Here is a 22,831-nt window from a genome sequence, read left to right as displayed (position 1 = left end):
TCGCCAGCGCCAAGCAGTCCACGGCTGGCATCGAACCTCAGCGCCGAGCAGCAGGGATTCTGCCCAGGATCTCGCTGGCATGAAGCAGTCCCTGGCTAGCGTGGAACCCCAGCACCGAGCATGTGAAGTGACTTCGATTGATCATATTACTAACTGAAAGGATAAAGGAAAATATACCAGAATACCCTTAGCATTATTTGCATGAGTGGTTCCTAGCCCACAAAATTTTAGGTTTTGGTCCACGTCCAGATTCTTCGTAACAGGTTGCTCTTACTTTTTAACCGACCATTGGATCTGGATTCCTCAACGGCTCTTAGAGTTCTCAAGCATCCTAAAAATTCTCTAAGACTCCATTTACAATCTTGGAACTGAATTTCATTCTAATAATCATAATTTAGATATTAAGCTAATATGATTATATACAGAATATATTTATATACTATTATTAGATACTTATGTGCTATATTTCTAGAGCCAAATTGTATGCTATAAGTTACGGAATAAAAACAACATAGCTTGGTGGTATATAGAACCAATTTCCATCTTCCATCCTATAAATTTATGATAAGCTTATATCTAAACTTTGGAAAGTGGTCGGGCAAATGGTGGGATATCAAATTGTAAGCCAAATAGACTACTTTATTAAATATATTTCAATTCAGCCCCTAATAATAATCATGTTTGGCAACGGGAGAGACCAGCAAGCGAGCCCATTGCCGAAAATTGCCAGCAGATCAATCTTTTTTTTAGCATTTACCCCATCCTCTGGGCCCATTAGCTCATATCTGCGGCCCAGTTATGCGAGGCTCGGTCTTGGAACACGGAACCGCCGCACATGAGTCCCCCGCAAATCGTGCGTGAGCCGCGCGGCCGCGCCACCACCCACCAGAGAGCAAGCCGCCGCTGTCGCCGCCTGCCCGCCTGCCCCTCCGCCTGGGCCTCCCTCCCCGCGGTCGGCAGGTGCTAGGCGCTCCAGGCCTGCACGGAGGCATGAGCATGCCTCCGCTCTAGTTCCCTCTCCTCTCTGTTTTTCCCGCTTCTTATTGGGGGCAGGGGATGTCAAATCTCGATTCCACCGCCGCGGCGGCGGGGAGGGGGATGGCGGAGCGGGAACCCACCGCCGCATCTGTTCCAGGTACGCGAGTGCACGCCCTCTCGTCTCGACGCTACTGTATTCGCAGCAACGTAGCCGTTATCTGCTAGGCCTTAGAGCTAGGGTTTATGGCATTAACTTGGGATGAGTGCTTCGGGTTTGTGTTCATGCTCACATGGCTGCTTAGATGAGCGTTTGCTTCTCGACCTTGTGTACGGAGACTATTGCCTCGCGCTATGTCAGTTCATTCCCTTTACTAGCTTCCTGGAGAGAGCTTGCTAATTGGGTTGGTTTCCTGGTTCCTAGCTTTGAATGGGACACCGAAACGCATGAGGAGGAGGAGAAGGAGGAATAAGATGCGGGAGCAACAGGACTCCCCGCCTGGTTTGGATTCCACGGTGGCAGCAGAGGTGGAGGAACAGGGGGTGGCAGCAGAGGCAAAGGGAAGGAGGATGGAGGAGAGGGAGGCCCCCGATGCTGCTGCTTCTGGTATGTGTGCTTGCCTGCATCCTTTGACCTTGCCATAATGTTGCTACAATGCCATGTGCTTTGGCAATACACTCCTGTTACTAGCTATGTGGAGGTGTGGAAAGACCGTGCTAACTGGGTTGATTTTCTGCTTCATAGCTTTGAATGGGACAATGAAATGCAAGAACAAGAAGAAGAAAAACAAGAATAAGATGCAGGAGCAACAGGAATCCCCACCTGATTTGGATTCCGTGGTGGCAGCAGAGACAGAGGAACAGGGGGAGGCAAAGGGAAGGGGGATGGAGGAGCGGGAGGCCACCGATGCTGCTGCTTCCGGTATGTGTGCGTGCATGCGTCCTTTGACCTTGCCATGATGTTGCTACAATGCCATGTGCTATGTCAATACATTCTTGCTACTAGCTCTGTGGAGGTGTGGAAAGACTGAGCATGCTAATTGGGCTGGTTTCCTGGTTACTAGCTTTGAATGGGACACCAAAATGCATGAAGAGGAGGAGGAAAAGGAGGATTAATATGCGGGAGCAACAGTACTCCCTGCCTGGTTTGGATTCCACGGTGGCAGCAGAGGCAGAGGAACAGGGAGAAGCAAAGAGAAGGGGGATGGAGGAGCGGGAGGCCACCGAGGCTGCTGCTTCTGGTATGTGTGGGTTGCCTGCATCCTTTGACCTTGCCATAATGTTGCTACAACGCCATGTGCTATGTCAATACATTCCCGCTACTGGCTCTACGGAGGTGTGGAAAGACTGCTAACTGTGTTGATTTCTGCTTCATAGGTTTGAATGGGACAATGAAATGCAAGAACAAGAAGAAGAAAAAGAAGAATAAGATGCAGGAGCAACAGGAATCCCCACCTGATTTGGATTCCACGGCGGCAGCAGAGGCAGAGGAACAAGGAGAGGCAAAGGGAAGGGGGATGGAGGAGAGGGAGGCCACCGCTGCTGCTGCTTCTGGTATGTGTGCGTGCATGCGTCCTTTGACCTTGCCATAGTGTCGCTACAATGCTTAGGATAAGGCTCACAACTAGGTTTTATCAACTAGGCAGTAGGCATGCTTCACTTGGTGTTTACCTTTATGTGGTTACATAGATACGCGTCCATCATGTCATGTCAGTTTAGTTTTCGTTTTAGTGTGTACTAATTTCTATAGCGAGAGTTGTGATTATAGTTGGTTTCTTGATCTTAGCGCTGGAGGGGACACCAAAGTGTGATCAGGAGGAGGCCAAGGTGAAGGATAGTGTGACGCTCAAGGAGGAAGCCACCGACACTGTTGTTTCAGGTATGCATGTGTCTGTACACCCTTGGCTCTTACTGTATGGCGCTGTGATGCTCTTACTTCAGTCCGTGCTAGGGTTTGTCACATGAAATGGCAAGGGCCACTTCTCTTTGGTTCATGCTCAGGTTGACATGTTCGATAGAGTGAGTGTTCTGATTATAGTTGCTTTCCAATTTCAGCTTCAGAGGGTACACCAAAACGCAAGAGGAAAAAAAGGAACAAGATGCATGAGCAACTAGAGTCCCCGCACCCACAGGCAACGTCGGGTATTGTTGGAGTGGATAAAATAATGTCCAATAAATCTGAAAATGGCTGCGCAGATGGGGTAGAGGCATCAGGACATGCTGATGTTAATATGGATCCCATAAATGGGGAGGATCCAAGTTGTGCTCAGTCAAATGCAAATGATGCTGATATTTTGGTAGAGAATTGCTCCAATAACTTGCAGGAGAGCTCTGCGGAAAGAAAGAGACAGAAGAGAAAAAGAAAGTGGGGTTCATCCAGCAGAGGGCCAGGTTTCTCTTCTGAGAATGATGGAATGGTTGCTAAGGACAGCCTGGATTCTTCAGCACATCATGATCTTAGCTGCGTATGTGCTTCATGTTTAGTTGAGGCACGCAAAGATAATATCAAGAATATTTACTCACCAAGAGGATCACTGGTCAGGTTTCGCAGGAAAAAACTTCTGATATTGGATCTTAATGGTTTGCTTGCGGATATAAATCAAGATTACCACAATGTGCACAAGGCAGATGCAAAGGTTAAGAACAAGTTAGGTAAGCTTGATATCCTCATAGTTGAAACGGCTGTTCTCTTAGTAGGACCTAAGTTGTAAACCATGCTAATTTGCAATTTACTCCTTTACCAGTTTTTAGAAGACCGTACTATGACGATTTTCTGAGATTTTGCTTCCAGAATTTTGAGCTAGGAATATGGTCTTCAAGGAAAAGGTTACTTTTGTCCCCTCTTTTCTTTTCTTTCTTTACTTTATACTCTATTCTGTTCTAATTGTTGTATTCTAACTCTACAGGGAAAATGTCAGTATTGTTGTTAACATTCTTATGAGGAATTTCAAGCAACACCTACTATTTCGTTGGGTAAGTAATAGAAAAGCTGGAGGTGTATATTGTTGCTATAGTCATGAACTTCCTTTTTTTTCTCATTGTTTTCATTAGAGTAAAATGTTGGTGGGTCATCAACTTGTACTGCTGTGTCATACAGGTCACTGTACTACAGATTTGCATTTTTAAGTATGATTAGGGAGCCATTAATTTGGACTAGTTAACCCATTGTGGCATTTGGTGATTGCATGGCAGCAACATCAGTTAATAGAACACCTAAGCCATTGGCAGTGTGCACCTGTGGACACTTTTTGCATAAAAACCCTCTGGCTAGTCAGTTTAGTTTGTCCCTGGACTATATAGAGCCCAGCCAATATCTGATTCTCCTCCTTATTTTAAAAATATCTCATTCTTCTCATTTTCCATTGTGTATTTCAAATGTTCCTTGCATTCTGTAATTTAAGCATCTTGCCACTCGACTTTTCCTTGGTTATATACATATTTTCGTTGGTGCGTAATCCTGTCACCATTTTGGATTTGATCCTCTCCATCATGCTGCATGTACATGTGTAATAAGAGATGAGAATTTCTCTGTTTTAAACAATGAGAATTAAGTGGTCTTACAGACTCATACTTGTTAAATTCTTCGCAGCTGTTGTTGAGCAGAATGTTGCATTTCATAATTCATTGGAAAATGTTCTACACCACCATTTTAGTGGGATTTCCTCCAGATACCATAAGTTTTATAGTTCTAGGCCGTCATTCTTTCCATGTTTGTAGACCAATTTGTTGCTTGCTCCATCAATAAACCAGTGATCACAACTGGTTTCTCAATGATTTACCTTGTACCACACTTAAAAGTCATGGTAAAGGCGTCTCACACAATCTATGGTCATCATTAGTGAACACATCCCCACAGCTGGTACTGAGGCCCACAGTACAAGAAAACAATAGGAAATCAATCAATGAGCGAGAACAGAAACAATACAAATAAAGTATATCCAGGTGCTGACTTTTTGCCTTTCAGTCATGATGGTCCAAGATACATTGTTATCTATATGCCTAAATCATGTCCAAGATTTGCAGGAATTTCCAGGATTGTCTCCACTTGCTCTACATGACGGCTTGTGCGTGGGAATGTGCTATCTTTTGGGTCAATCTCAAAAGATATCTTGCTCTCCAATTTTTCTTAAGGTGGCAGCCATCCAAGCAAATTAGAGGCCAGCGGCCACTTACAAACCTTCGGTTGCAGACATCAAGTCATGGTTCTTAAGGTGTCGCCTAGGCGGTGAGGTGCTCGCTGGGGGCAAGGCGTCCCCGATGCCTAGCCGCTAGAGAGCGAGAGAGAGCAGGAGAGAGCGAGGGAGGGGGAGGGTGCCTGAAGCGGGAAAAAACGCATTGCCCTCTGCTCAACTGCGATGGTGGTGATCTGAAGGGGATGGCAATGGGGTTCTGTTTGAGTTTTGGGAAGAGGGCGGTTCATGGTTGGCGGAAGGGCTTCGGGGGAGGGCATGCTCGATGGCTTGTCATTTCTCATGCAGGGTGGTGGCGTTGGGAGAAAGGCTGCGGCGCAGAAGGGAACCGAGAGGATTGGGTAGGGGAGGTGGGAGGGGGAGGGGTTATATATGGGCTGTTAGCTTGGGTTGGGCTTTAGCAGGCTAGTGGGTTCATTAATCATTGTGGTTAGGGCCCATTGATAGATTTTTCTTTTCTAATTTATCTGTGAGTATGGTGTCAGCCTTAACGCCTCACCTTAGCCACCTAGGCGATAAGAGGAGGGTGGGAGTTGCCACGGCTCTCCTTAATACTTAAGAACCATGCATCAAGTGATATACACACACACACACACAAAACTAAGAAAACAATTTCACAAAAAGTCGGCTTTTTGCATAGTCCCACAGCTGTTTTTTATTGTGCAACTGCTTATACAGCCTTGAATTCTATTCTTCGAGCCCTTGCTAGCTTGCTTTTGAGCCATGCTGTATTCTGCACAATCTTTTGCAGACTTACTCAAACTCATCTTATGCTTTGCCCGCATAAGTCTGGACCGTGAAAGATTAGGCAAACCACTATCTGGGGTGTAGTTTAACTGCACTTTGAAGATTCAGGGCCCTAGACAGGAGGGAAGTCAGGCCTCCCCATCAGGGATTGGAAAGTCAACCTCCTTCCTACCCCTATGCAGAACACCATTGAACCTGACTCGGATTTGTGTGAAGGCATGCCAACTACCATCGGGGCAGCCTAGTTGCTGCCACCATCCACATGAATGATTCATTTTGCGTGAGGTTTCATAAGGGCTGCTATTGAAATGTCAACAATTAGTTTTTTTTCAAAAGAACATCAAGGGCACCCCTTTTCTGAGGTGGACTGCCATGTGAGCATTTAACCATATTAACCTTTTTAGACACACCAATGACCCACTAAATGTACTTTATCGACAGGAATATCTAGTCTTAAGTACAGTGACCCCTGACCCAGATGATAGGGCAACAAGCTGAGTGACACATTGTACACTTACTCTTTCCATCAATATGGTAATGGAAGTTATGGATCCTGTGCTGTGCATCTCTAAATCAAAATAATCAATTTTCAATATTTCTCATTGGTAAGTTGGGCTGTGGCAGTTCTTATCTTTTTATAGGAATGCTGTCCCCTGTGTTGCCATATTACTTTTATGTTATGATTTCTATATTTGGGTCACGAGTTACTCATGTACTAATGTTTTTGTCGATCATGTTTGTCAGGACATGTCTTATTGCACTGTTACGGGGTGCAACACAATTGATAATAAGAACAAACCATTAGTGCTGAAGGAACTTAAGAAGCTGTGGAATAAGGAGGACCCTAAACTCCCATGGAAGAAGGGAGAGTTTTCACCTTCAAATACATTACTAGTGGATGATTCACCCTACAAGGCTCTGTGCAACCCGGTACTAAGTTCATCATGGCTCATATATCTGTGATCTCTGTTAAAAGCATGGCCCATATGTTGTAATTCATGCACTTTGCTTTTGTTATTTGCTTTGTGCAGCCAAACACTGCCATCTTCCCTCATCCTTACAGTTACCGTAACCAGAGTGATGATTCCTTGGGTATGCTTTAGCACGTCACAATGCTGTTTACTGTTTCTAGTGTCATAGATTCTAACGTTCTGTACACACTAAACAGGACCTGGTGGAGACCTTCGGATGTATTTGGAGAGAGTTGCTGCTGCAGACAATGTTCAAAATTTTGTCCGGGATAACCCATTTGGTCAGAATGCCATCACGGAGAGTGATCCAAACTGGAATTTCTATGTGCAGATAGTTGATAAAGTTGAGAAAGCAAATAGAATAGTTGATAAAGTTGAGAAAGCAAATAGTGGATGAAGTGAAGAAGCAAGTGAGAGGTCTTTAGCTTTACAGGCATGAAGGGTTCAATCCGCTTAAAGTTTTGCGTTTGCTTGCGTTGCTTGGCAGAAGTTTTCCGTTGGGCCAGTGCAAGCATGTGTAGTATTAGTTTAGAAATTGTTGTTTCATAGACAAAACACGATTCAAATTTTTTGGATAGTTACTATTTCACCATTTCCTGCTGGTATATCATAACTAAAGAAGCTACAAGGGTGGTTCTCCTGAACTTTAAATATAGCTGAGGACTGAGTTGTGAATCATAGGCTCCCTTTGGTTCAGCTGTGAACCTCAAATTCACGTTCTGAGAATCAGATTCCCAACCAAAGCCTTCCGAGGAACGAATCGATTCTCGTAAATCCACCGATTCCACGCAGTGTAAAATGATGCGTGTAAAATGTGTAAAATGAAATCGGGACGCAACGCAGATTTCCCCGCTTCCCCGCCGCTGCACGTCCTCCTGCTCCTGCCCCCTCCCACCTCCCCCCCCCCCCGACGTCCTCCCGGCGCCCCCTGCCGGCCCCGCCGCCTGCCCCCGACGCGCCGCCTGCCTACCCCGCCGCGCCGCCCCGACGCGGCCCCCCGGCTCCCCCTCCCTACCAATGCCCGTCGCCCGCCCGCCCCCCGCCATCCCCCCGTGGCCCCCCGGCTCCCCCTCCCTCCCGACGCCCGCCACCCCCGCCGCCCGTCTGGCCCAATTCGCGCCGCCGCGTGCGTGGGGAGGATGTGGCACCAGCGCATGGTGGAATGAGGAGCTTGCCGGCTGTCGACCGGAGTGTAGGAGGAGAGGGAGACGATGACATTTCTGCTATTTCTCGAGAATGTACGGGAGAGCACGGAAAGGGGCTAGAAAAGAAAAGGAATATATGTTTCTGCCGTTTATGAAATATGATGTGTATTTATATGTTATATATAATTTTTAGAATGAAATACAAAAAGATGATAATTATAAAATTGAATAAATTAGTATATATATATTAAATATTGATAAACTTGAAAATTTCCTCTTTAAAACGGTCATCTACGGTTCCATGTGATTAATTAGAATATAAACGGTCTTACACGGCCTTAGGGGTATAACTGACATTTCTTGCAGAAATCCACAGTTGGCAGTTGATTCAGCCAAACAGCTTTCAGCTTTCCGACAGCTGATTCCACATAGCAGCTTTCCCACAGCTTATTCCAAAAATTAGATTTTCAGGAATCCACAGCTGAACCAAACACAAGAGATGAGATAGAGTGAGAGGGAGAGCAAGCTAAATGGGTAAATGGGTAAAAGTTCTCTCCTCCAAGTTTTAGGGCTCTATGTATAATTAGAAGGAGGTGGAGGAGGTGATTGTTTATATTTATTCTATTGGTGGGGTTAAATATTATAAGTTAGTACCTAGTATTTACAAAGAAGTCCTTGGAAGGTTCCTGGATGCTGCAACTAAGTTCCTAAATCTTATAAACAAGCCCTTAGATTTCGTAACTTAGCCTCTTTTACACAAAGGGGGTCCCTAGCTTTAGGTGATGGCTTAAGGCGCACCCTTAATAGTAACCCTTCAGCTATTCGGTCTCGGCTGGCACAAGCTAATCTTATTAAAAGAGGTATATCTACAATCTAGCCTCCGGTTGCAAGGAATGTTCTTTCCAACTTAGACATGTGTGTCTCACTAAAAACTCCATCCTAAAAACCTAGTGGAAAAAAGGGCATGGAGAAAAGAGCACGCACATATTTTGATTTACATGCACAAGTGCCAACTTTAGATCCTTCAGAGTTTCAATTTTGCAAGCCGCTTTGCTCTTGAGCTTCAATCAGCGAGTGGCTCATCTTCCGGTGTAGTGGAGTAGTCGTGGCCGAAGGTAGTCGCAGTCAGCGATGTAGTCAGACAAGTCATGGCTGAAGGTAGTCACAACATCTTCAAGTCTTTTCTCACAAGCACTGGACAAGACTCCATCGTCTAAGAAGGACCGGTCCTCCGGTACACCTCCAGCCCCTCTTGGTTGGTGCTCATGAGATAAGCTTTGCATGTAGTGGAATTAGTCGACGTAGATGACATAAAAGTTGAGGTAGTTGTAGTAGTGGTCGAAGGTGATGCAGTTGTCATGCACCTTGAGCCGTTGAAGGTGATGATGAGCGGGCGAGCCCTTTGAGCCGAAGTAGCGGTGAGAGAGATATCGAAGGTGAAGCCGAAGGTCCCAGCAAACCCCTCAAGTCGAAGTAGTGGCGAGGGTGATGTCGGAGGCGAAGCTGAAGATCCCGGCGAGCCCCTCAAGCCAAAGTAGCGGCGAGAGAGACGTCGGAGGTGAAGCCGAAGGTGACGGCGAGCCCCTCGAGCTGGAGTATCGGCCGAGGCGGAGTAGTTGATGATACCGAAGGTGACGGCGAGCCCCTCGAGCCGGAGTATCAGCCGAGGCGGAGTCGTTGACGATGCCGAAGGTGACGGCGAACCCCTCGAGCCGGAGTATCGGCCGAGGCGGAGTCGTTGACGATGACAAAGGTGACGGCGAGCCCCTTGAAAGTGCATTTGGCCCCCTAAGTGGGTTTTGGTGTTGATGACATACAAAATTAAGGAGCTAATGAGTTTATCAGGTTATGGACAGGTTAAAATTCAATGAAATAAAAATGAGCAAGAAAAAGATGCCAAATTTGCTTAAAGGATGGTGTTGGCCTTAAAAGAAGATCTTTTAATATTTTCTATTTTGAATTTGAGTATAGAAAACACCTTACTGTGAAGACGGATGCGAATGGATAGCATGATGGCATCAAAGTGCTTATTTGAGATGCTGACCATCAAGGAGAGACACACATAATCACACACTTGTGCACCTAGTTTTCTGATTGTTTCAGTATGTGTCGAAAGTTCCGACACCTGTCGAAAATTCCCAGTAACTTCCGACAGGGGATTCTCGGCCAACCAGTTTTAGCTGGGTCGGAAGTTCCGACCCTGTGTCGGAAGTTCCGACAATCACTTAACCAGTGCACTGACGGCTAGTTTTTGGGGCTCAGGTATTTATACCCCCTCAGCCCCTCCTTCACTGGCTGCTGACCTAACCCAAGAAAAACACGTCCAAGAGTATTTACTACTCCTCTCCAATCCCTCCTTGAGCTAATTCTTTAGTTGATTTGAGCTAGGGTTTGAGTGAGAGCAAGATTGAGGTGTGAGACTAAACCTTTTAAGTGAGAGGGCAGCCAAGTTCATCTCAAGAACACTTGAAGCATCTTCATCCTTCAATTCACATTTGTTACTCTTGAAGCTTGCTTCTAGACGGTTTGGTATCGCCCGTGGAGCGTCCTCTCGTGTGTGTGCATCCTGGGAAGTTTGTATTACCCTATCCTTTGTGGATTTTATAGTAAGTGACTTAATCCTCCTTTATGGTTGATTGAGTGAGGTAAAGGATTAGTGGAAGACCCGGCTCTTTGTGAGCTTCTCAACGGAGAGGTAGCTTCCTTAGTGGAGGTGAACTTTGGTAACAAATCTCTTTTATCTTATGCTTATTACATTTATTTAGTTCTTGTTGACATAGAGGTTATTTTTTTGTTGATCTACGTACTTGAGTTGTTGTGCTTGCAAAGATCACCTGCAGAAGTCTCCTAGTATCATTGTGCATAATTCAGTTAGATTCTGCAGTTTCAAGTTTAATTTTAAATTTCGTATAAGAACTTTTCTTTTGTTGGAAGTTCTGGTCCTGTGTTGAAAGTTCCGGTCCTGCAGAAGTCTCGGATTTAATTGCTGAGAAGAATTTCTAAGGTTTTACTGTTACGCCTATTCACCCCCCTAGGCATCACCAAGATCCTTTCACCCCTCGAGCTGGAGTATCGTCCAAGGCGGAGTCATTGACGGTGCCAAAGGTGACGGCGAGCCCCTCGAGCCGGAGTATCGGCCGAGACGGAGTCGTTGACTGTGCCGAAGGTGATGGCGAGCCCCTCAAGCCGGAGTATCGGCCGAGGCGGAGTCGTTGATAGTGCCGAAGGTGATGGTGAGCCCCTCGAGCCAGAGTAGTGGCGGGGATGAAACTTTGAGTGCCAGGCTTCGTCGAATCTACAACGTAGGTGGCGTTGATTCGACGATTTATACCTGAAAGAGGTGATATATTTGCAACGGGTGTAGAATGGTTCGGCGACCATTTTCTTGGAGTTATCCATAAACACAAGTGCTTTTTGCACTTTTCTTTTTTCTTGGCCGAAGGTGTTTGGCTTCGTGTCCCTTAGTATTGATAGTTCCTTGGCTTTTTTGTGCTTATTGCACTTTTCTTTTTCTTAGGCGAAGGTGTTTCGGCTTTGCATCCCATAGAATCGATAGCCCCTTGGCTTTTTTTTCTTGTTGCACTTTTCTTTTTCTTAGCCGAAGGTGTTATGGCTTCGCATCCCTTAGGATCGATAGCCCATTGGCTTTCTTTTGAGGTCATAAGCCTCTTAGCTCCTCGGAGCTATTCTTTTTTTGCCATGCATGATGATGTGGTTATGCAATGAGTTGATTTGATGTATGCTTTTAATGCATATGAATGGAGATGGATGCATTTGCAAGGATATTGCAAGATTTGCCAATTCCAGATCCTTGAAGCTGACAAGGACCGAAGGTCAAGACAGTGCTCTTTAATGCTAGAGCGGATGAATTGCCATTGTTAAGGTGGAACCCAACTATTGATGAACATCATTATAATGGAATTCAATGACTAATGAACACCAAAAGAAACCAATCCAATAGCCAGTAAGAGATATCTCTTGATAAAAACCCATAACATGTGAAAACCAATGTATCAAGCACTTAGGTTTGGGATGAAAACCAATATTCCTGCAAAATGAATGCGAAGGTCTTTGGGTTAGCCTAAGGCGGAGAATGAGTGTTTACCTTGAAGAAAACCTGCATGTTAGTGAAGGCAAATTTCATTATATAAGAAATGTATAACTTTCAAAAACATCTCCTCATGTTAGTGAAGGCAAATTTCATTGTATAAGAAATGTATAACTTTCAAAAATATCTCCTCTGGTTGAGTGTTTTGGGTAAAGTCTAGATTGGAGGTCATAAGGTGTTTTGGCTTCAAGACCCTTAGGTCTAGAAGCCCCTTGCCAATCAAGTGCTATTGCACTTTTAGATAAGTATGCAAAGTTTGCGAGACATGTGAACTTTGCTAACTTACACAATTGGAGCATTCAAGATGCGATGGTCCATGTTTGCAACTCTTCGTTGCTTCGACCCAAGATAAGCTGAAACGCTTAGACAAAAGCAGTTAAGCATCGCAAGGTTGATAAACATCTCTAGGTGTGGTACCTTCGAGATGTTTTGCTTGGAGTTCTCTAGCACATTCTTTGCTTGTAGAGGTTCTTAGCTTAAAGAAATAGTGATTTAAGTTTAGTAAAGAATGCTTGTAAATGACTTGGTCCCTCGAGGACCTTCTAACCTCAATTTCTGAAATATATTCTTTGCTTCTGAAGATTGCTTGTTTGGAGAGAACATGATCTAAGGTGAGCAACAACCGCCCTATAAATGACTTGGTCCCTGGAGGACCTTCGAACTTCAATTTCTGAAATATATTCTTTTCTTCTTAAAATTCTTTGCTTGAAGAGAGCCCTCGTCCATGACTAAGGAAAGCCAATTGAAGCGTCCCCCCCCATCAGGCAAGACTTAAAAGTGTTGCTTTATCAGTCCCAGGAGGCTGATAACACTTTTATTACATCAGATGGTACATCACCGTACAACTCTGCGCGGTAATGGGCAGTGAAGCGCCACTATCGCGAGGATTACAACTAAAACCCACACCACTACACTAGCTATGAAAAGGAAATCATCAGAGTCTGGCGCCATGCGGAACTCCAACGGTGGCCTTAACCACAGGCAAGACTGGGTGCAGGACGAAACCCTACTCGATGTCTTCGGGGACGTAGTCTGGGTCTTCCACTGTAAAAGTAAGAATGGGGTGAGTACAAACGTACTCAGCAAGTCCAATCACACCCACGGAGGGGGGGGGGTATATCAGAATTTAATGCACAGGACAATCCAAGGATAAGGTTATGGTTCATTTGCGGAAAACTCGGTTATATGAGGGGATTTGTTTTAAAAGCATTTTCAAAATGAATTTTCCAATACCAAGGAACACACGGTATTGATCCACACAGATCCAAGATTTAAACTGCTACCGGACTCCCCGTCCGCCGTAGCACACGACACAACTGCCGGACACTTTTCCAAAAAACTCGCACTAGCCCAACCATTCCCAGAGAGAAAACACTAGTTATGTGACCACACCGTAACTTGCCCAATACCGTGGGCACTGCTATTCGAATAGATTTTTATCTCTGCAGAGGTGTGCAACTTTACCCACAGGTGGGGTACCATAGCACGAACACCTTAGTGCCGGTGCAGATCCCATCAAAGCCCTTACGCACCTTAGCTAGACCTGGCTAGCCATCACGGGATCTGTCAAGGGGTCATTCGACCTATCACCGAGGTTTAACCGAGGCATAAGTCACACAGAGCTTATCCCGTCTCCTTGATCACCCGTTGCTCCCAGCTCTCCTGATGGCTATCAGACTAACTAGTGGGGTTAGGCTAAGCCGTTGCCCATACAACGGTCAAGTGGTTTGCACGACAGGAAGCTAGGTGAGATGACACATCAACTCGGTCCTTAGGGGTGACAAGATGGATATCTCCCTTCCTCGCTCAACCACACAGGTACGAGCACACCAACGGCAAGTCACATAGAAATGCCATCCATCCCGTCTGACTTGTCTTTCAAAACCACATTTTATCCCTTCCCACACACACACATTTTCTTTGTAAAACCAGGTAGACAAGGTATGGTTATCACAAACAAGGGTGGCTATCCTACCATGTTTTCAGCAAGCAAAACCATGCAATTTTATAAAACAGGCCACTGGGTTGTGTTTATAAAAACTAGGACAGAAACATGCATCAAAGGGTGGAGTTGAACTTGCCATCGTCAAACCCTTGCGGGAGGTCCTGATCGAAGCACTGCCCCTCGGGCTCGGGATCGGGATCGCAGAACTGGTCCTCGTTCACCTGGTCACAGTCGGGACCTTCCTCGTTCACTCCGTGTCCTAAGGCGCAAACAAACAGACACACAATCAAGCGGAAGAACTAAAAGCTTTCATCGTTGAGCTTGAATCGGAAATAATTTAGTTACGGAGTTAGGGGTAATATTGTTGGGTGGTTTCTTAATGGCGTGGTTGAAACTATGCTAGAAAGGGCGTGGTAAAGTTTCAGGTCGATCGGAGGTCGTTTGGCGCATAAAATGACGAGGCGAAGGGGGTTTCAGGGGCTAAACAGGGGTCCAGGGGCTTATTCGTAACTTATCCGGAAAAGGGCAAGGACCTATTTGCGAATTCTAGAAATATTCAGGGTACGCTAAAGGGTGTCGAGTGTATTTAGGTTTATGTATTAGAGGGTTCAATTTAAATTAATAGAAAGAGCGAGGCTTCTTTTGCGAAAAGGGAGTGAATAGAGGGGTGTTCATGGGAAGGGGGGGGTTTGGGTAATACAGGGAAGGGGAGGGGGCTCTGGGCAAAAAGCCCTTTCTTCCTCCTCTCCCCCGCATAGAACAGAGGAGGGAGGTGGGGGCTTCTGCGCGGGCCATCCCCGGCGGCCTGGGGCGCGGCGGTGGCTCGGGATGGGGGAAAAAGGGAGAGGGAGGGGAGGGGATTCGATTCCCGGCCTCACCTCGGGCCGGGGCGGCGCGAGGAGGCGTGGCCACGGGAGCAGGGGCGGTGGCGCTGGGCGGCTCGGCGGGGCGGCGCTGGAGCAAGGGAGGCGGGGGTCTGGGCGAGCGGCGGCGGTGGTGGGGTGCCGAGGATGCCCCTCGGCCCTATTTATAGGCGGCCGAGGCGGTGTGGAGGCGGGACCGCGTGGTGGCCGGTCTCCGGCTCGGCGGGCGCCATTGATGGCGTCTTGGCCGCTTGCGGCCGTCGTGACGCGGTGGCGAGGGTCGAGGCGCCGCACGTGGGGGAGCGCTGTGCGGCCACAGTGGCGGGGAAGAGACGGTCGGCGCGGCGGGGCGGGACGCGGCAGCGGCGTCGTGGGGGAACGCGCGTGCGCGTGCGACGCGGCGAGGCGTGGGCCGGGGCGGGCTGCGAGCGACGAACGGCGCGGCGCGGCGCACGGCCACGCGTTGCGCGTGCGCGTGCGTCGTGACGCGGCCGGGCAGGGGCTCGCGCGCGGCGCGGCAAGGGTGCGCGGCGCGGCAGGGGCTGGCACGCGGCCGGGGTGAGCGGCGCACGGGCGCGCGCGCGTGCGCGACGCAGGAGGGGCCGGCCGACGTTCAGGAGCAGGAGAAGGGTAGAAGAGAAGGGAGGAGAAGGGAGGAGGGGAAAAGGAAAAGAGAGAAAAGAAAGAGAGGGAAAAAGAGAAGAAAGAAGAAAGGAAAAAGGAGAGAGAGCAAGAGAGAGAGAAAGAAGGGAAGGGGGGTTGCGTCGGCGCCGACCGCGGCGGCGACCGCGGCCGGTCGGCCACGCGCGCGGTATTCGCGCGAGGAGAGAGAGAAAAGAAAGGGAGTCGCGTCGGCGCTAATCACGGCGGGCGGTCACGCGTGGGTGACAAGCCACCGAGCGGTGCGGGACGGGACGGCGGTTGGCTCGCGTCGGCTGTCAGGATGGCGGAGAAACGTAGAGGGTTAGAGCTTGGGTTTGACGACGAATAAGTTTTTGATCGGAATACTTTAACGTATGGTTTAATTTGGAAATTTTCGGGGCGTCACAAACCTACCCCACTTAAAATGAATCTTGTCCTCGAGATTCGGCCGGCTCCTAAACAGATGGGGAAACTCCTTCCTTAGGGCCTCTTCACGTTCCCAAGTTGCTTCTTCCACTCCGTGTCTGCTCCATTGAACCCTGCATATCCGTACTTCGGAGTTTCTTGTCCTCCTAGTGACAGTGTCTAGAATTTTGACCGGTACTTCCTGGTATCGCAGATCCGGTTGCAGGTCTATTGTTTCTACCGGCACGTGTTCACCCTCGGGTACTCTCAAACACTTCCTTAATTGCGAGACATGAAACACTGGATGTATATCTGACATTTCTTCTGGTAACTCCAGTCGGTATGCTACTGCTCCGACTCTCTTTAGAACCCGATACGGTCCAACGTATCGAGGGGCCAATTTTCCTTGTACTTGAAATCTTCGCGTTCCTCGAATAGGCGAGACCTTGAGATAAGCAAAATCTCCTGGGTCGAAACTTATTTCTCGCCTTTTCTTGTCTGCGTAGCTCTTTTGTCGAGACTGAGCTGCTTTCAATTTCTCGCGGATCTCCGCTACTTTTTCTTCTGCCTCTTTTATAAGTGCGGGTCCTACTAGGGTACGTTCTCCAACTTCCGACCATATTAGGGGAGTTTTGCACTTCCTTCCATAGAGAGCTTCGAATGGCGACATGCCCAAGCTGGCTTGGTAACCGTTGTTGTACAAAAATTCTGCATAAGGCAGACTTTGCTCCGAGTCCTTTCCGTATGTCAGGACACATGCTCTCAGCATATCCTCCATGATTTGATTTACCCTCTCGGTTTGGCCGTCCGTCTGTGGGTGGTACGCGGAGCTGAAATCTAACTTGGTGCCCATGGCTTGATGCAAGCTTTTCCAGAACCTAGAGGTAAATTGGGTCCCTCTATCTGAGACAATCCTGCTAGGTACTCCGTGTAGCTTTACTATGTTTTCCACATAGAGTTTTGCCAGCTTTTCTCCACCGTAATTAGTTCGTACGGGTATGAAATGTGCCGATTTAGTGAGTCGATCCACTATTACCCATATGGAATCGTGTCCCTTCTGTGTTCGGGGTAGACCCACTACAAAGTCCATTCCTATCTCGTCCCATTTCCACACCGGGATAGGCAAGGGTTGCAATAATCCCGCCGGTTTTTGATGTTCGGCCTTGATCCTTTGGCAAGTATCACAATGAGCCACGAATCTTGCAATATCCGCCTTTATTCCATTCCACCAATATTTTTGCCTTATATCCATATACATTTTGGTGGATCCTGGGTGGATGGAGTAGGCCGAGTTATGGGCTTCGTCCATGATTATCTGCCTGAAGTCTCCGTTCCGGGGTACACAAATCCTATCCTCGTACCATAACGTTCCCTTATCGTCTACTCTGAAACCTGGTGCTTTGTTTTCTCCAGTTTGTTTGCAGATCTTCATTAACTCCTGATCCGAGCTTTGGGCCTCTCTAATCCTGTCCTCTAGTGTCGATTGGACGTTTAGCACTTGGCTGGAACCTCGAGGAACCATGTGCACATTTAATCGTGCCATTTCTTCGCGCAGATGGTCATTTTTGGGCCCATAGGATTTTCGACTTAAGGCATCGGCTACTACGTTTGTCTTCCCGGGGTGATACTGAATTTCCAAATTGTAGTCCTTGACCAACTCCAACCATCTTCTTTGCCTTAGATTTAAATCCGGCTGGGTGAAGATATACTTCAGACTCTTGTGGTCGGTGTAAACCTCACACTTATTTCCAATCAGGTAGTGTCTCCAAATCTTAAGGGCATGCACTACGGCTGCTAATTCCAAATCATGGGTCGGATAATTCTGCTCATGAGTTCTGAGTTGGCGGGAAGCATATGCAATGACTTTCCTGTCTTGCATCAGTACACACCCTAATCCTTGTCGGGATGCGTCACAATAAATGACAAAGTCCCGATGAATGTCCGGTAGGGTCAGCACTGGGGCGGTTGTCAACCTTTGCTTCAATTCTTGAAAACTTCTTTCACAATTTTCCGTCCAGGCGAACTTCTTCTCCTTCTTAAGAAGTTCCGTCATGGGTCAGGCTATCTTGGAAAATCCCTCGATAAATCTCCGATAGTACCCGGCTAATCCAAGGAAGCTCCTGATTTCACTAACGTTAGTTGGTCGCTGCCAGTTAGAAACGGCTTCGACCTTCTCTGGGTCTACTGCTACGCCTTCCGCGGTCAGAATGTGACCAAGGAAAGCTACTCTCTCCAACCAGAATTCACACTTGCTAAATTTGGCATATAGTTTATGTATCCTTAGCTTTTCCAACACTACCCGCAGATGTTGCTCATGTTCCTGAACACTCTTGGAGTAGATAAGTATGTCGTCGATAAAGACTACGACAAACTTATCCAGCTCGTCCATAAATACTTTGTTCATGAAATTCATAAAATAGGCAGGGGCATTGGTTAGTCCGAAGGACATTACAGTGAACTCAAACTGCCCGTATCGGGTGACAAAAGCCATCTTGGGGATATCACTTTCTCTAATCTTGAGCTGAAAATATCCTGACCTTAGATCGATCTTGGAAAAGTACCTGGCTCCTTTTAGTTGATTGAACAGGTCATCAATCCTGGGGAGTGGGTACTTATTCTTGATGGTGACCTCATTCAATGCCCGGTAATCCACACACAACCTCATACTACCATCTTTCTTCTTGACAAACAGAACTGGAGCTCCCCACGGCGACGAGCTTGGTCTGATGAAGCCAATTCGTTGCAGTTCTTCTAGTTGCTTCTTTAATTCTGTTAACTCGGAGGCCGCCATCCTATAAGGTCTCTTGGCTATAGGGGATGTTCCGGGGATAAGGTCTATGACGAACTCTATATCCCTGTCCGGCGGCATACCGGGAAGCTCTTCAGGGAATACATCTGGGTATTCGTTTACAACCGGGACTCCTTCTAAGGGCTTGGCTTCCACGCTAAACACCATTGGGTCAAACTTACTATCCCGAGTATGGCAGATCACTTGAACTCCTTCGGGGTTTGTTAGGTGTACCACTCTGTCGGTACAGCCTATGAGACCATTGTGTCGACTTAACCAGTCCATTCCAAGGATCACGTCTATTCCCCCAGACTTAAGTACTACCAAATCTGCTAGAAAGTCTACCCCACTTAAATTGATCCTTACCCGTGGACAACCTAATTGACAATCGATGTCGCCTCCAGGCGTCCGGGTTAATAGGGGTGTTTTTAGTAGTACTGTAGGTATGTTGTGTTCCTCCACATAGCTCGAGGATATAAACGAGTGCGATGCTCCAGAATCAAATAATACTGTTGCCAGAGCTGAGTTGACTAGGTACTCACTGAGCACTACGCCCTGAGCTTCTTGAGCCTCCTGCGCGTCGATGTGATTGACGCGGGCTCGTTCAAATAATTGCTGGGACTGCTTCATCTGCTGGCTGTTGTCGTTGTTGCGGATGGGCACTCGGTTGGCGCCGATCAGGGCTGGTCTGGGTCCGTTCACCGTGTTGGAGAAGGCCGATGTGGCCGGCTTATTCTTGGCATAAGGGCAATTGGCAATGAAATGCCCTGTCTCCCGGCAGTTGAAACAGGCCCTAACATTGGTGTTGTCGGATGCGACCAGGCTGGCATTACTCTGCGGGGCCTTCATGGTACTCTGGCTCCTAGGCTGTGTGTCAGGGGCCCGTGGTCCTGTCACTTGGGACTAAGTCCTGTACTGCATTGGGGCCTGAGATCTTGGTGCAGTATAGCTGAAGTTTCTCGGCTTTTGGAAACGGTCCTGTTGGCGGGCCTTACTTTCCAGGAATTTGCGTTTGTTGTCCTTCCTCTCTTCGGCTTTGGCCCTTTCCGTAAGGATAGCCTTGTTCATCAGGTTATTAAAGTCAGGATAGATCTGCGGGGTAAGCAAGGTCCGGAGTTCTGGGCTTAATCCCTTCTTAAACATGTCTTGCTTCTTATCGTCGTCGTTCACTTCTTCCGGCGCATATCGGGCCAATTCTATGAACCGGTGGGTGTACTCTTCCACCGTCATGCTTCCTTGTTGTAGTGCGCGGAATTCATCCGCCTTGCGCTTCATGGTGGCCGAAGGGATGTGGTAGCGGCGGAACTCCCTCACGAATTCTCCCCAAGTGATGGTAGAGGCATCTTCGGCTGCAGCACAGTAATTTTCCCACCAAGCTAATGCGGTTCCGGTGAGTTGGTGAGCCACCAGAAGGACTTTGTCTCGGTCCTGGCATTCGAATGGTTCGAGCTTCCTCTGGATCACTCGTAACCAGTCGTCTGCATCCAAAGGGTTGCAGGATCCGGCAAAGGTGGGCGGCTTGGTCCTTAGAAAGGCCGTCAGCTTGTCATTCATATTCTGCCCTCGTGGTTGCCGGTTAATGAGGGCATTGGTCAGAGTCTCCAGTATAAGGGTCTGGTTGTGGATTATCTGTGCCAAGTCTCCGAGGGGTGGGGGCGGTGGTAGTTGCTCTCCTCCTGGATTTTCCCCTCAGTTCTGGCTGACTTCCTGTTCTTCCTGAGGGAGGTCTTGTTCAACAGGCTGTGCTCCGGCACCAGCGGCTGCGGGGTTCCGGCTACGGGAGGCCCTCGCGACGTTCCGGGGGGTCACCTATTGATTGGGTAAATTGGGGTTACGATTATGTGATGTTTAAGTTGTTTTATTCGTATATAAAGCAGAATCTACCTTCTGCCGGTACTCATATAAACAAGCAGTACACAACAAACCAGCACACAACATCACATACAACAAGCACAAACCATTTTATTACTGCGAGGGGGGTACAACTTGGGGGTAAGACTAGATCTCATGCTACTCGGCCAGGGTCTTGTCTAAGGGCACGTCGTAAACAGAAAAGGCTGGGGAAGGGGCATCACTGGGACGGCGTCGGTCACTCTACTCGCGAGGTGTGCCTTCTTCTAGGGTGGGGAGTGTGAGCAATCCTCGCTCGCCGTTCTCCGGGTTCCCATCTATCAAGGGTTGCGCTGCAGCATCCCCTTCGACGGCGGCAGCAGAACTTTCAGGGTTCCCTGGCGGAGCTTGCGTGTTCCCAAAGAGCGGTTCCCATCCTATGACGGGTGTCCCGAGTAAAACGTGGTCTTCCCCAATCGCCGGGACTGGTGTTCCACTCCGGGTCCAATCTTGCATACGCCGGTCTCGGGCCTGCCTGAGGCTCTCTTGGGCGACTGCTTCGCTGCTGACCGCGGCTGCGGCTCTTGCCTCGGCGTGGGCGGCTCGGATTTGCTGTAATCTCACTGCGAGCTCCGCTTGCTCGGCTCAATGGGTCTGCTCCCTTAGAAGGTTGGCTTGCTCATCAAAGAGTTGGTCCAGTGCGGCTAGGTAAGTGGCCACTTGGTACAGGGGGCCTTCTTCGTGGCGACGTCGTTCCAGGTTTCTCATGCGTGCTTCCCAGACTGGGGTTCTGATGGCCGGCGGGAAGAACTTTGCTGGCGTGGGGACGAGGTGTTCTTCAAAAATCCGGCACAAATAACGGAGTGCTTTTCTGATGGCCAAGGGGTAGGTGTCCTGGTGTCTAAACCCTATGGCAGTCACTCGCCAAGGCTGGATGTCGGGGTAGCGGTTGCTCCTGGCGATGACCAGGATCACCCTGCAGCGGAGGGTACCGTGGTGCTCGTACTCTCGGCTGTAGTACCTTGGGCGTTCTGTAACGCCAAGGCCTTCCAGGGTGTTGATAAAAAGGCCGGGAAAACCGGGTGCTGCTTGGCAATCGCCCTGGGTCCATCCTTCCTCAGCCATCTGAAACAAGGGCAGGGTAAACAGTCTAGCACAGATACAAAAGGGAGTAGATAACATTTATTATTGCAACAGGGTACGGTTCTCATGGATACGTAGTTATTAGGGTAGGATTCCATCTCGGAGTGCTAATCCTATCATGGGGATTCCTCCTCGTCCCTGATAGGGCGCTTCTTTATTGGGAGGCACCGATCCATCTCATCTTCGGTCTGAGTACCTTTGTCCCAATGGGTTTCCTCGGGTTCTTCTTCCTCTTCCTCTATCCATCCACCTGTTCCGCTGCGGTTTTCGTATTCCTGCATCTGGGCTTGGAGGGCGGCTAAGGAATACTCGGCGCTTGCGGCTCTTGTCCGTTGTTCCTCCAGCTCCTGGGTTATCTTTTCAATCCCATGGATTAGCTGCCTCAGTTGCGCCGCCTGTTCGCGGTAAAGTGCATCCAAGCCAGTAAGGTAGATGGATAGGTGGGAGACCGTATCTTCTAGGTCTTCTTCTTCTCGTCCAAGTCCCCTCATTCGGGCAATCCAAGTGCGTCCTCTTCCCTCAGTGGGTGGGAAAAATCCCATAGGGGTCCGCTGAAGGTGGTGCTTGTAGAGCACACGCAGTCGTCGCAGGGCTTTACGGGTGGCCTTTCGGTAGGTGTCAGGGAAGCGGAAACCAGAGGTGGAGATGAACCAATGGTCCACATCAGGGTAGCGGGTGCTCCTCTCCACAAAGACCATCATATCGCACCGAAGGGTGCCTCCGGAGATGTATTCTCGGTAGGCATACTCTGGTGGTTCCATAACCCCAACGCGTTCCAGGCTGAGTAATAATAACTTAGGAAGGCCGGGCTCTGCGTGGCAGATTCCGTTAGCCCATCCATTGCCAGCCATCTGGAACAGGGCAAAGACCAGCGGTGAGTGTATGTGCAGAAAAATATCTAAGTCAGAACAAGTCCTAGGGTCTGAAACAGGGTCTCGCTTCTAGGGTTACGTCCTACGGCAAGCCTACAGCTCTGATACCACCTGAAGCGTCCCCCCCATCAGGGAAGACTTAAAAGTGTTGCTTTATCAGTCCCAGGAGGCTGATAACACTTTTATTACATCAGATGGTATATCACC

General features: G+C 48.3%; 1 protein-coding gene across 4 annotated transcripts; it reads left to right on the top strand.

Annotated features, from left to right (window-relative positions):
* Positions 1 to 822: 822 nt before the first annotated feature.
* Positions 823 to 7,558, top strand: LOC112881428 (eukaryotic translation initiation factor 5B-like). Of its 4 annotated transcripts, none has more exons than XM_025946105.1 (12): positions 823 to 1,135; positions 1,400 to 1,582; positions 1,721 to 1,903; positions 2,040 to 2,222; positions 2,353 to 2,529; positions 2,762 to 2,854; positions 3,031 to 3,627; positions 3,720 to 3,801; positions 3,882 to 3,948; positions 6,657 to 6,842; positions 6,944 to 7,004; positions 7,081 to 7,558. In XM_025946105.1, the coding sequence occupies exons 1-12, from the start codon at positions 1,057 to 1,059 to the stop codon at positions 7,278 to 7,280; spliced, it is 2,091 nt and encodes a 696-aa protein (XP_025801890.1). In that variant the 5' UTR covers positions 823 to 1,056; the 3' UTR covers positions 7,281 to 7,558. The 4 variants fall into 4 exon arrangements, with proteins under 4 accessions (XP_025801890.1, XP_025801888.1, XP_025801889.1 ...); XM_025946103.1 differs by having other exon boundaries at positions 1,400 to 1,588; XM_025946104.1 differs by having other exon boundaries at positions 824 to 1,135; positions 1,400 to 1,588; positions 1,721 to 1,897.
* The last annotated feature ends 15,273 nt before the right edge of the window (positions 7,559 to 22,831 follow it).

The sequence above is a fragment of the Panicum hallii genome, chromosome 2 (assembly GCF_002211085.1).
Source record: "Panicum hallii strain FIL2 chromosome 2, PHallii_v3.1, whole genome shotgun sequence".
In the NCBI taxonomy this organism is placed as follows: Eukaryota; Viridiplantae; Streptophyta; class Magnoliopsida; order Poales; family Poaceae; genus Panicum; species Panicum hallii.
The sequence above is the reverse complement of the archived record's forward strand: the minus strand, read 5'-3'. Positions and strand labels throughout refer to the sequence as shown.

What these genes read in the sequence shown, in the direction of transcription:
- LOC112881428 (XM_025946103.1), top strand. Translation starts at nt 1,057, where the DNA reads ATGTCAAATCTCGATTCCACCGCCGCGGCGGCGGGGAGGGGGATGGCG. An exon ending in CACCGCCGCATCTGTTCCAG is followed by an intron (nt 1,136 to 1,399) that starts GTACGCGAGTGC and finishes CCTGGTTCCTAG; the next exon opens with CTTTGAATGGGACACCGAAA. An exon ending in TGCTGCTGCTTCCGGTATGT is followed by an intron (nt 1,904 to 2,039) that starts GTGCGTGCATGC and finishes CCTGGTTACTAG; the next exon opens with CTTTGAATGGGACACCAAAA.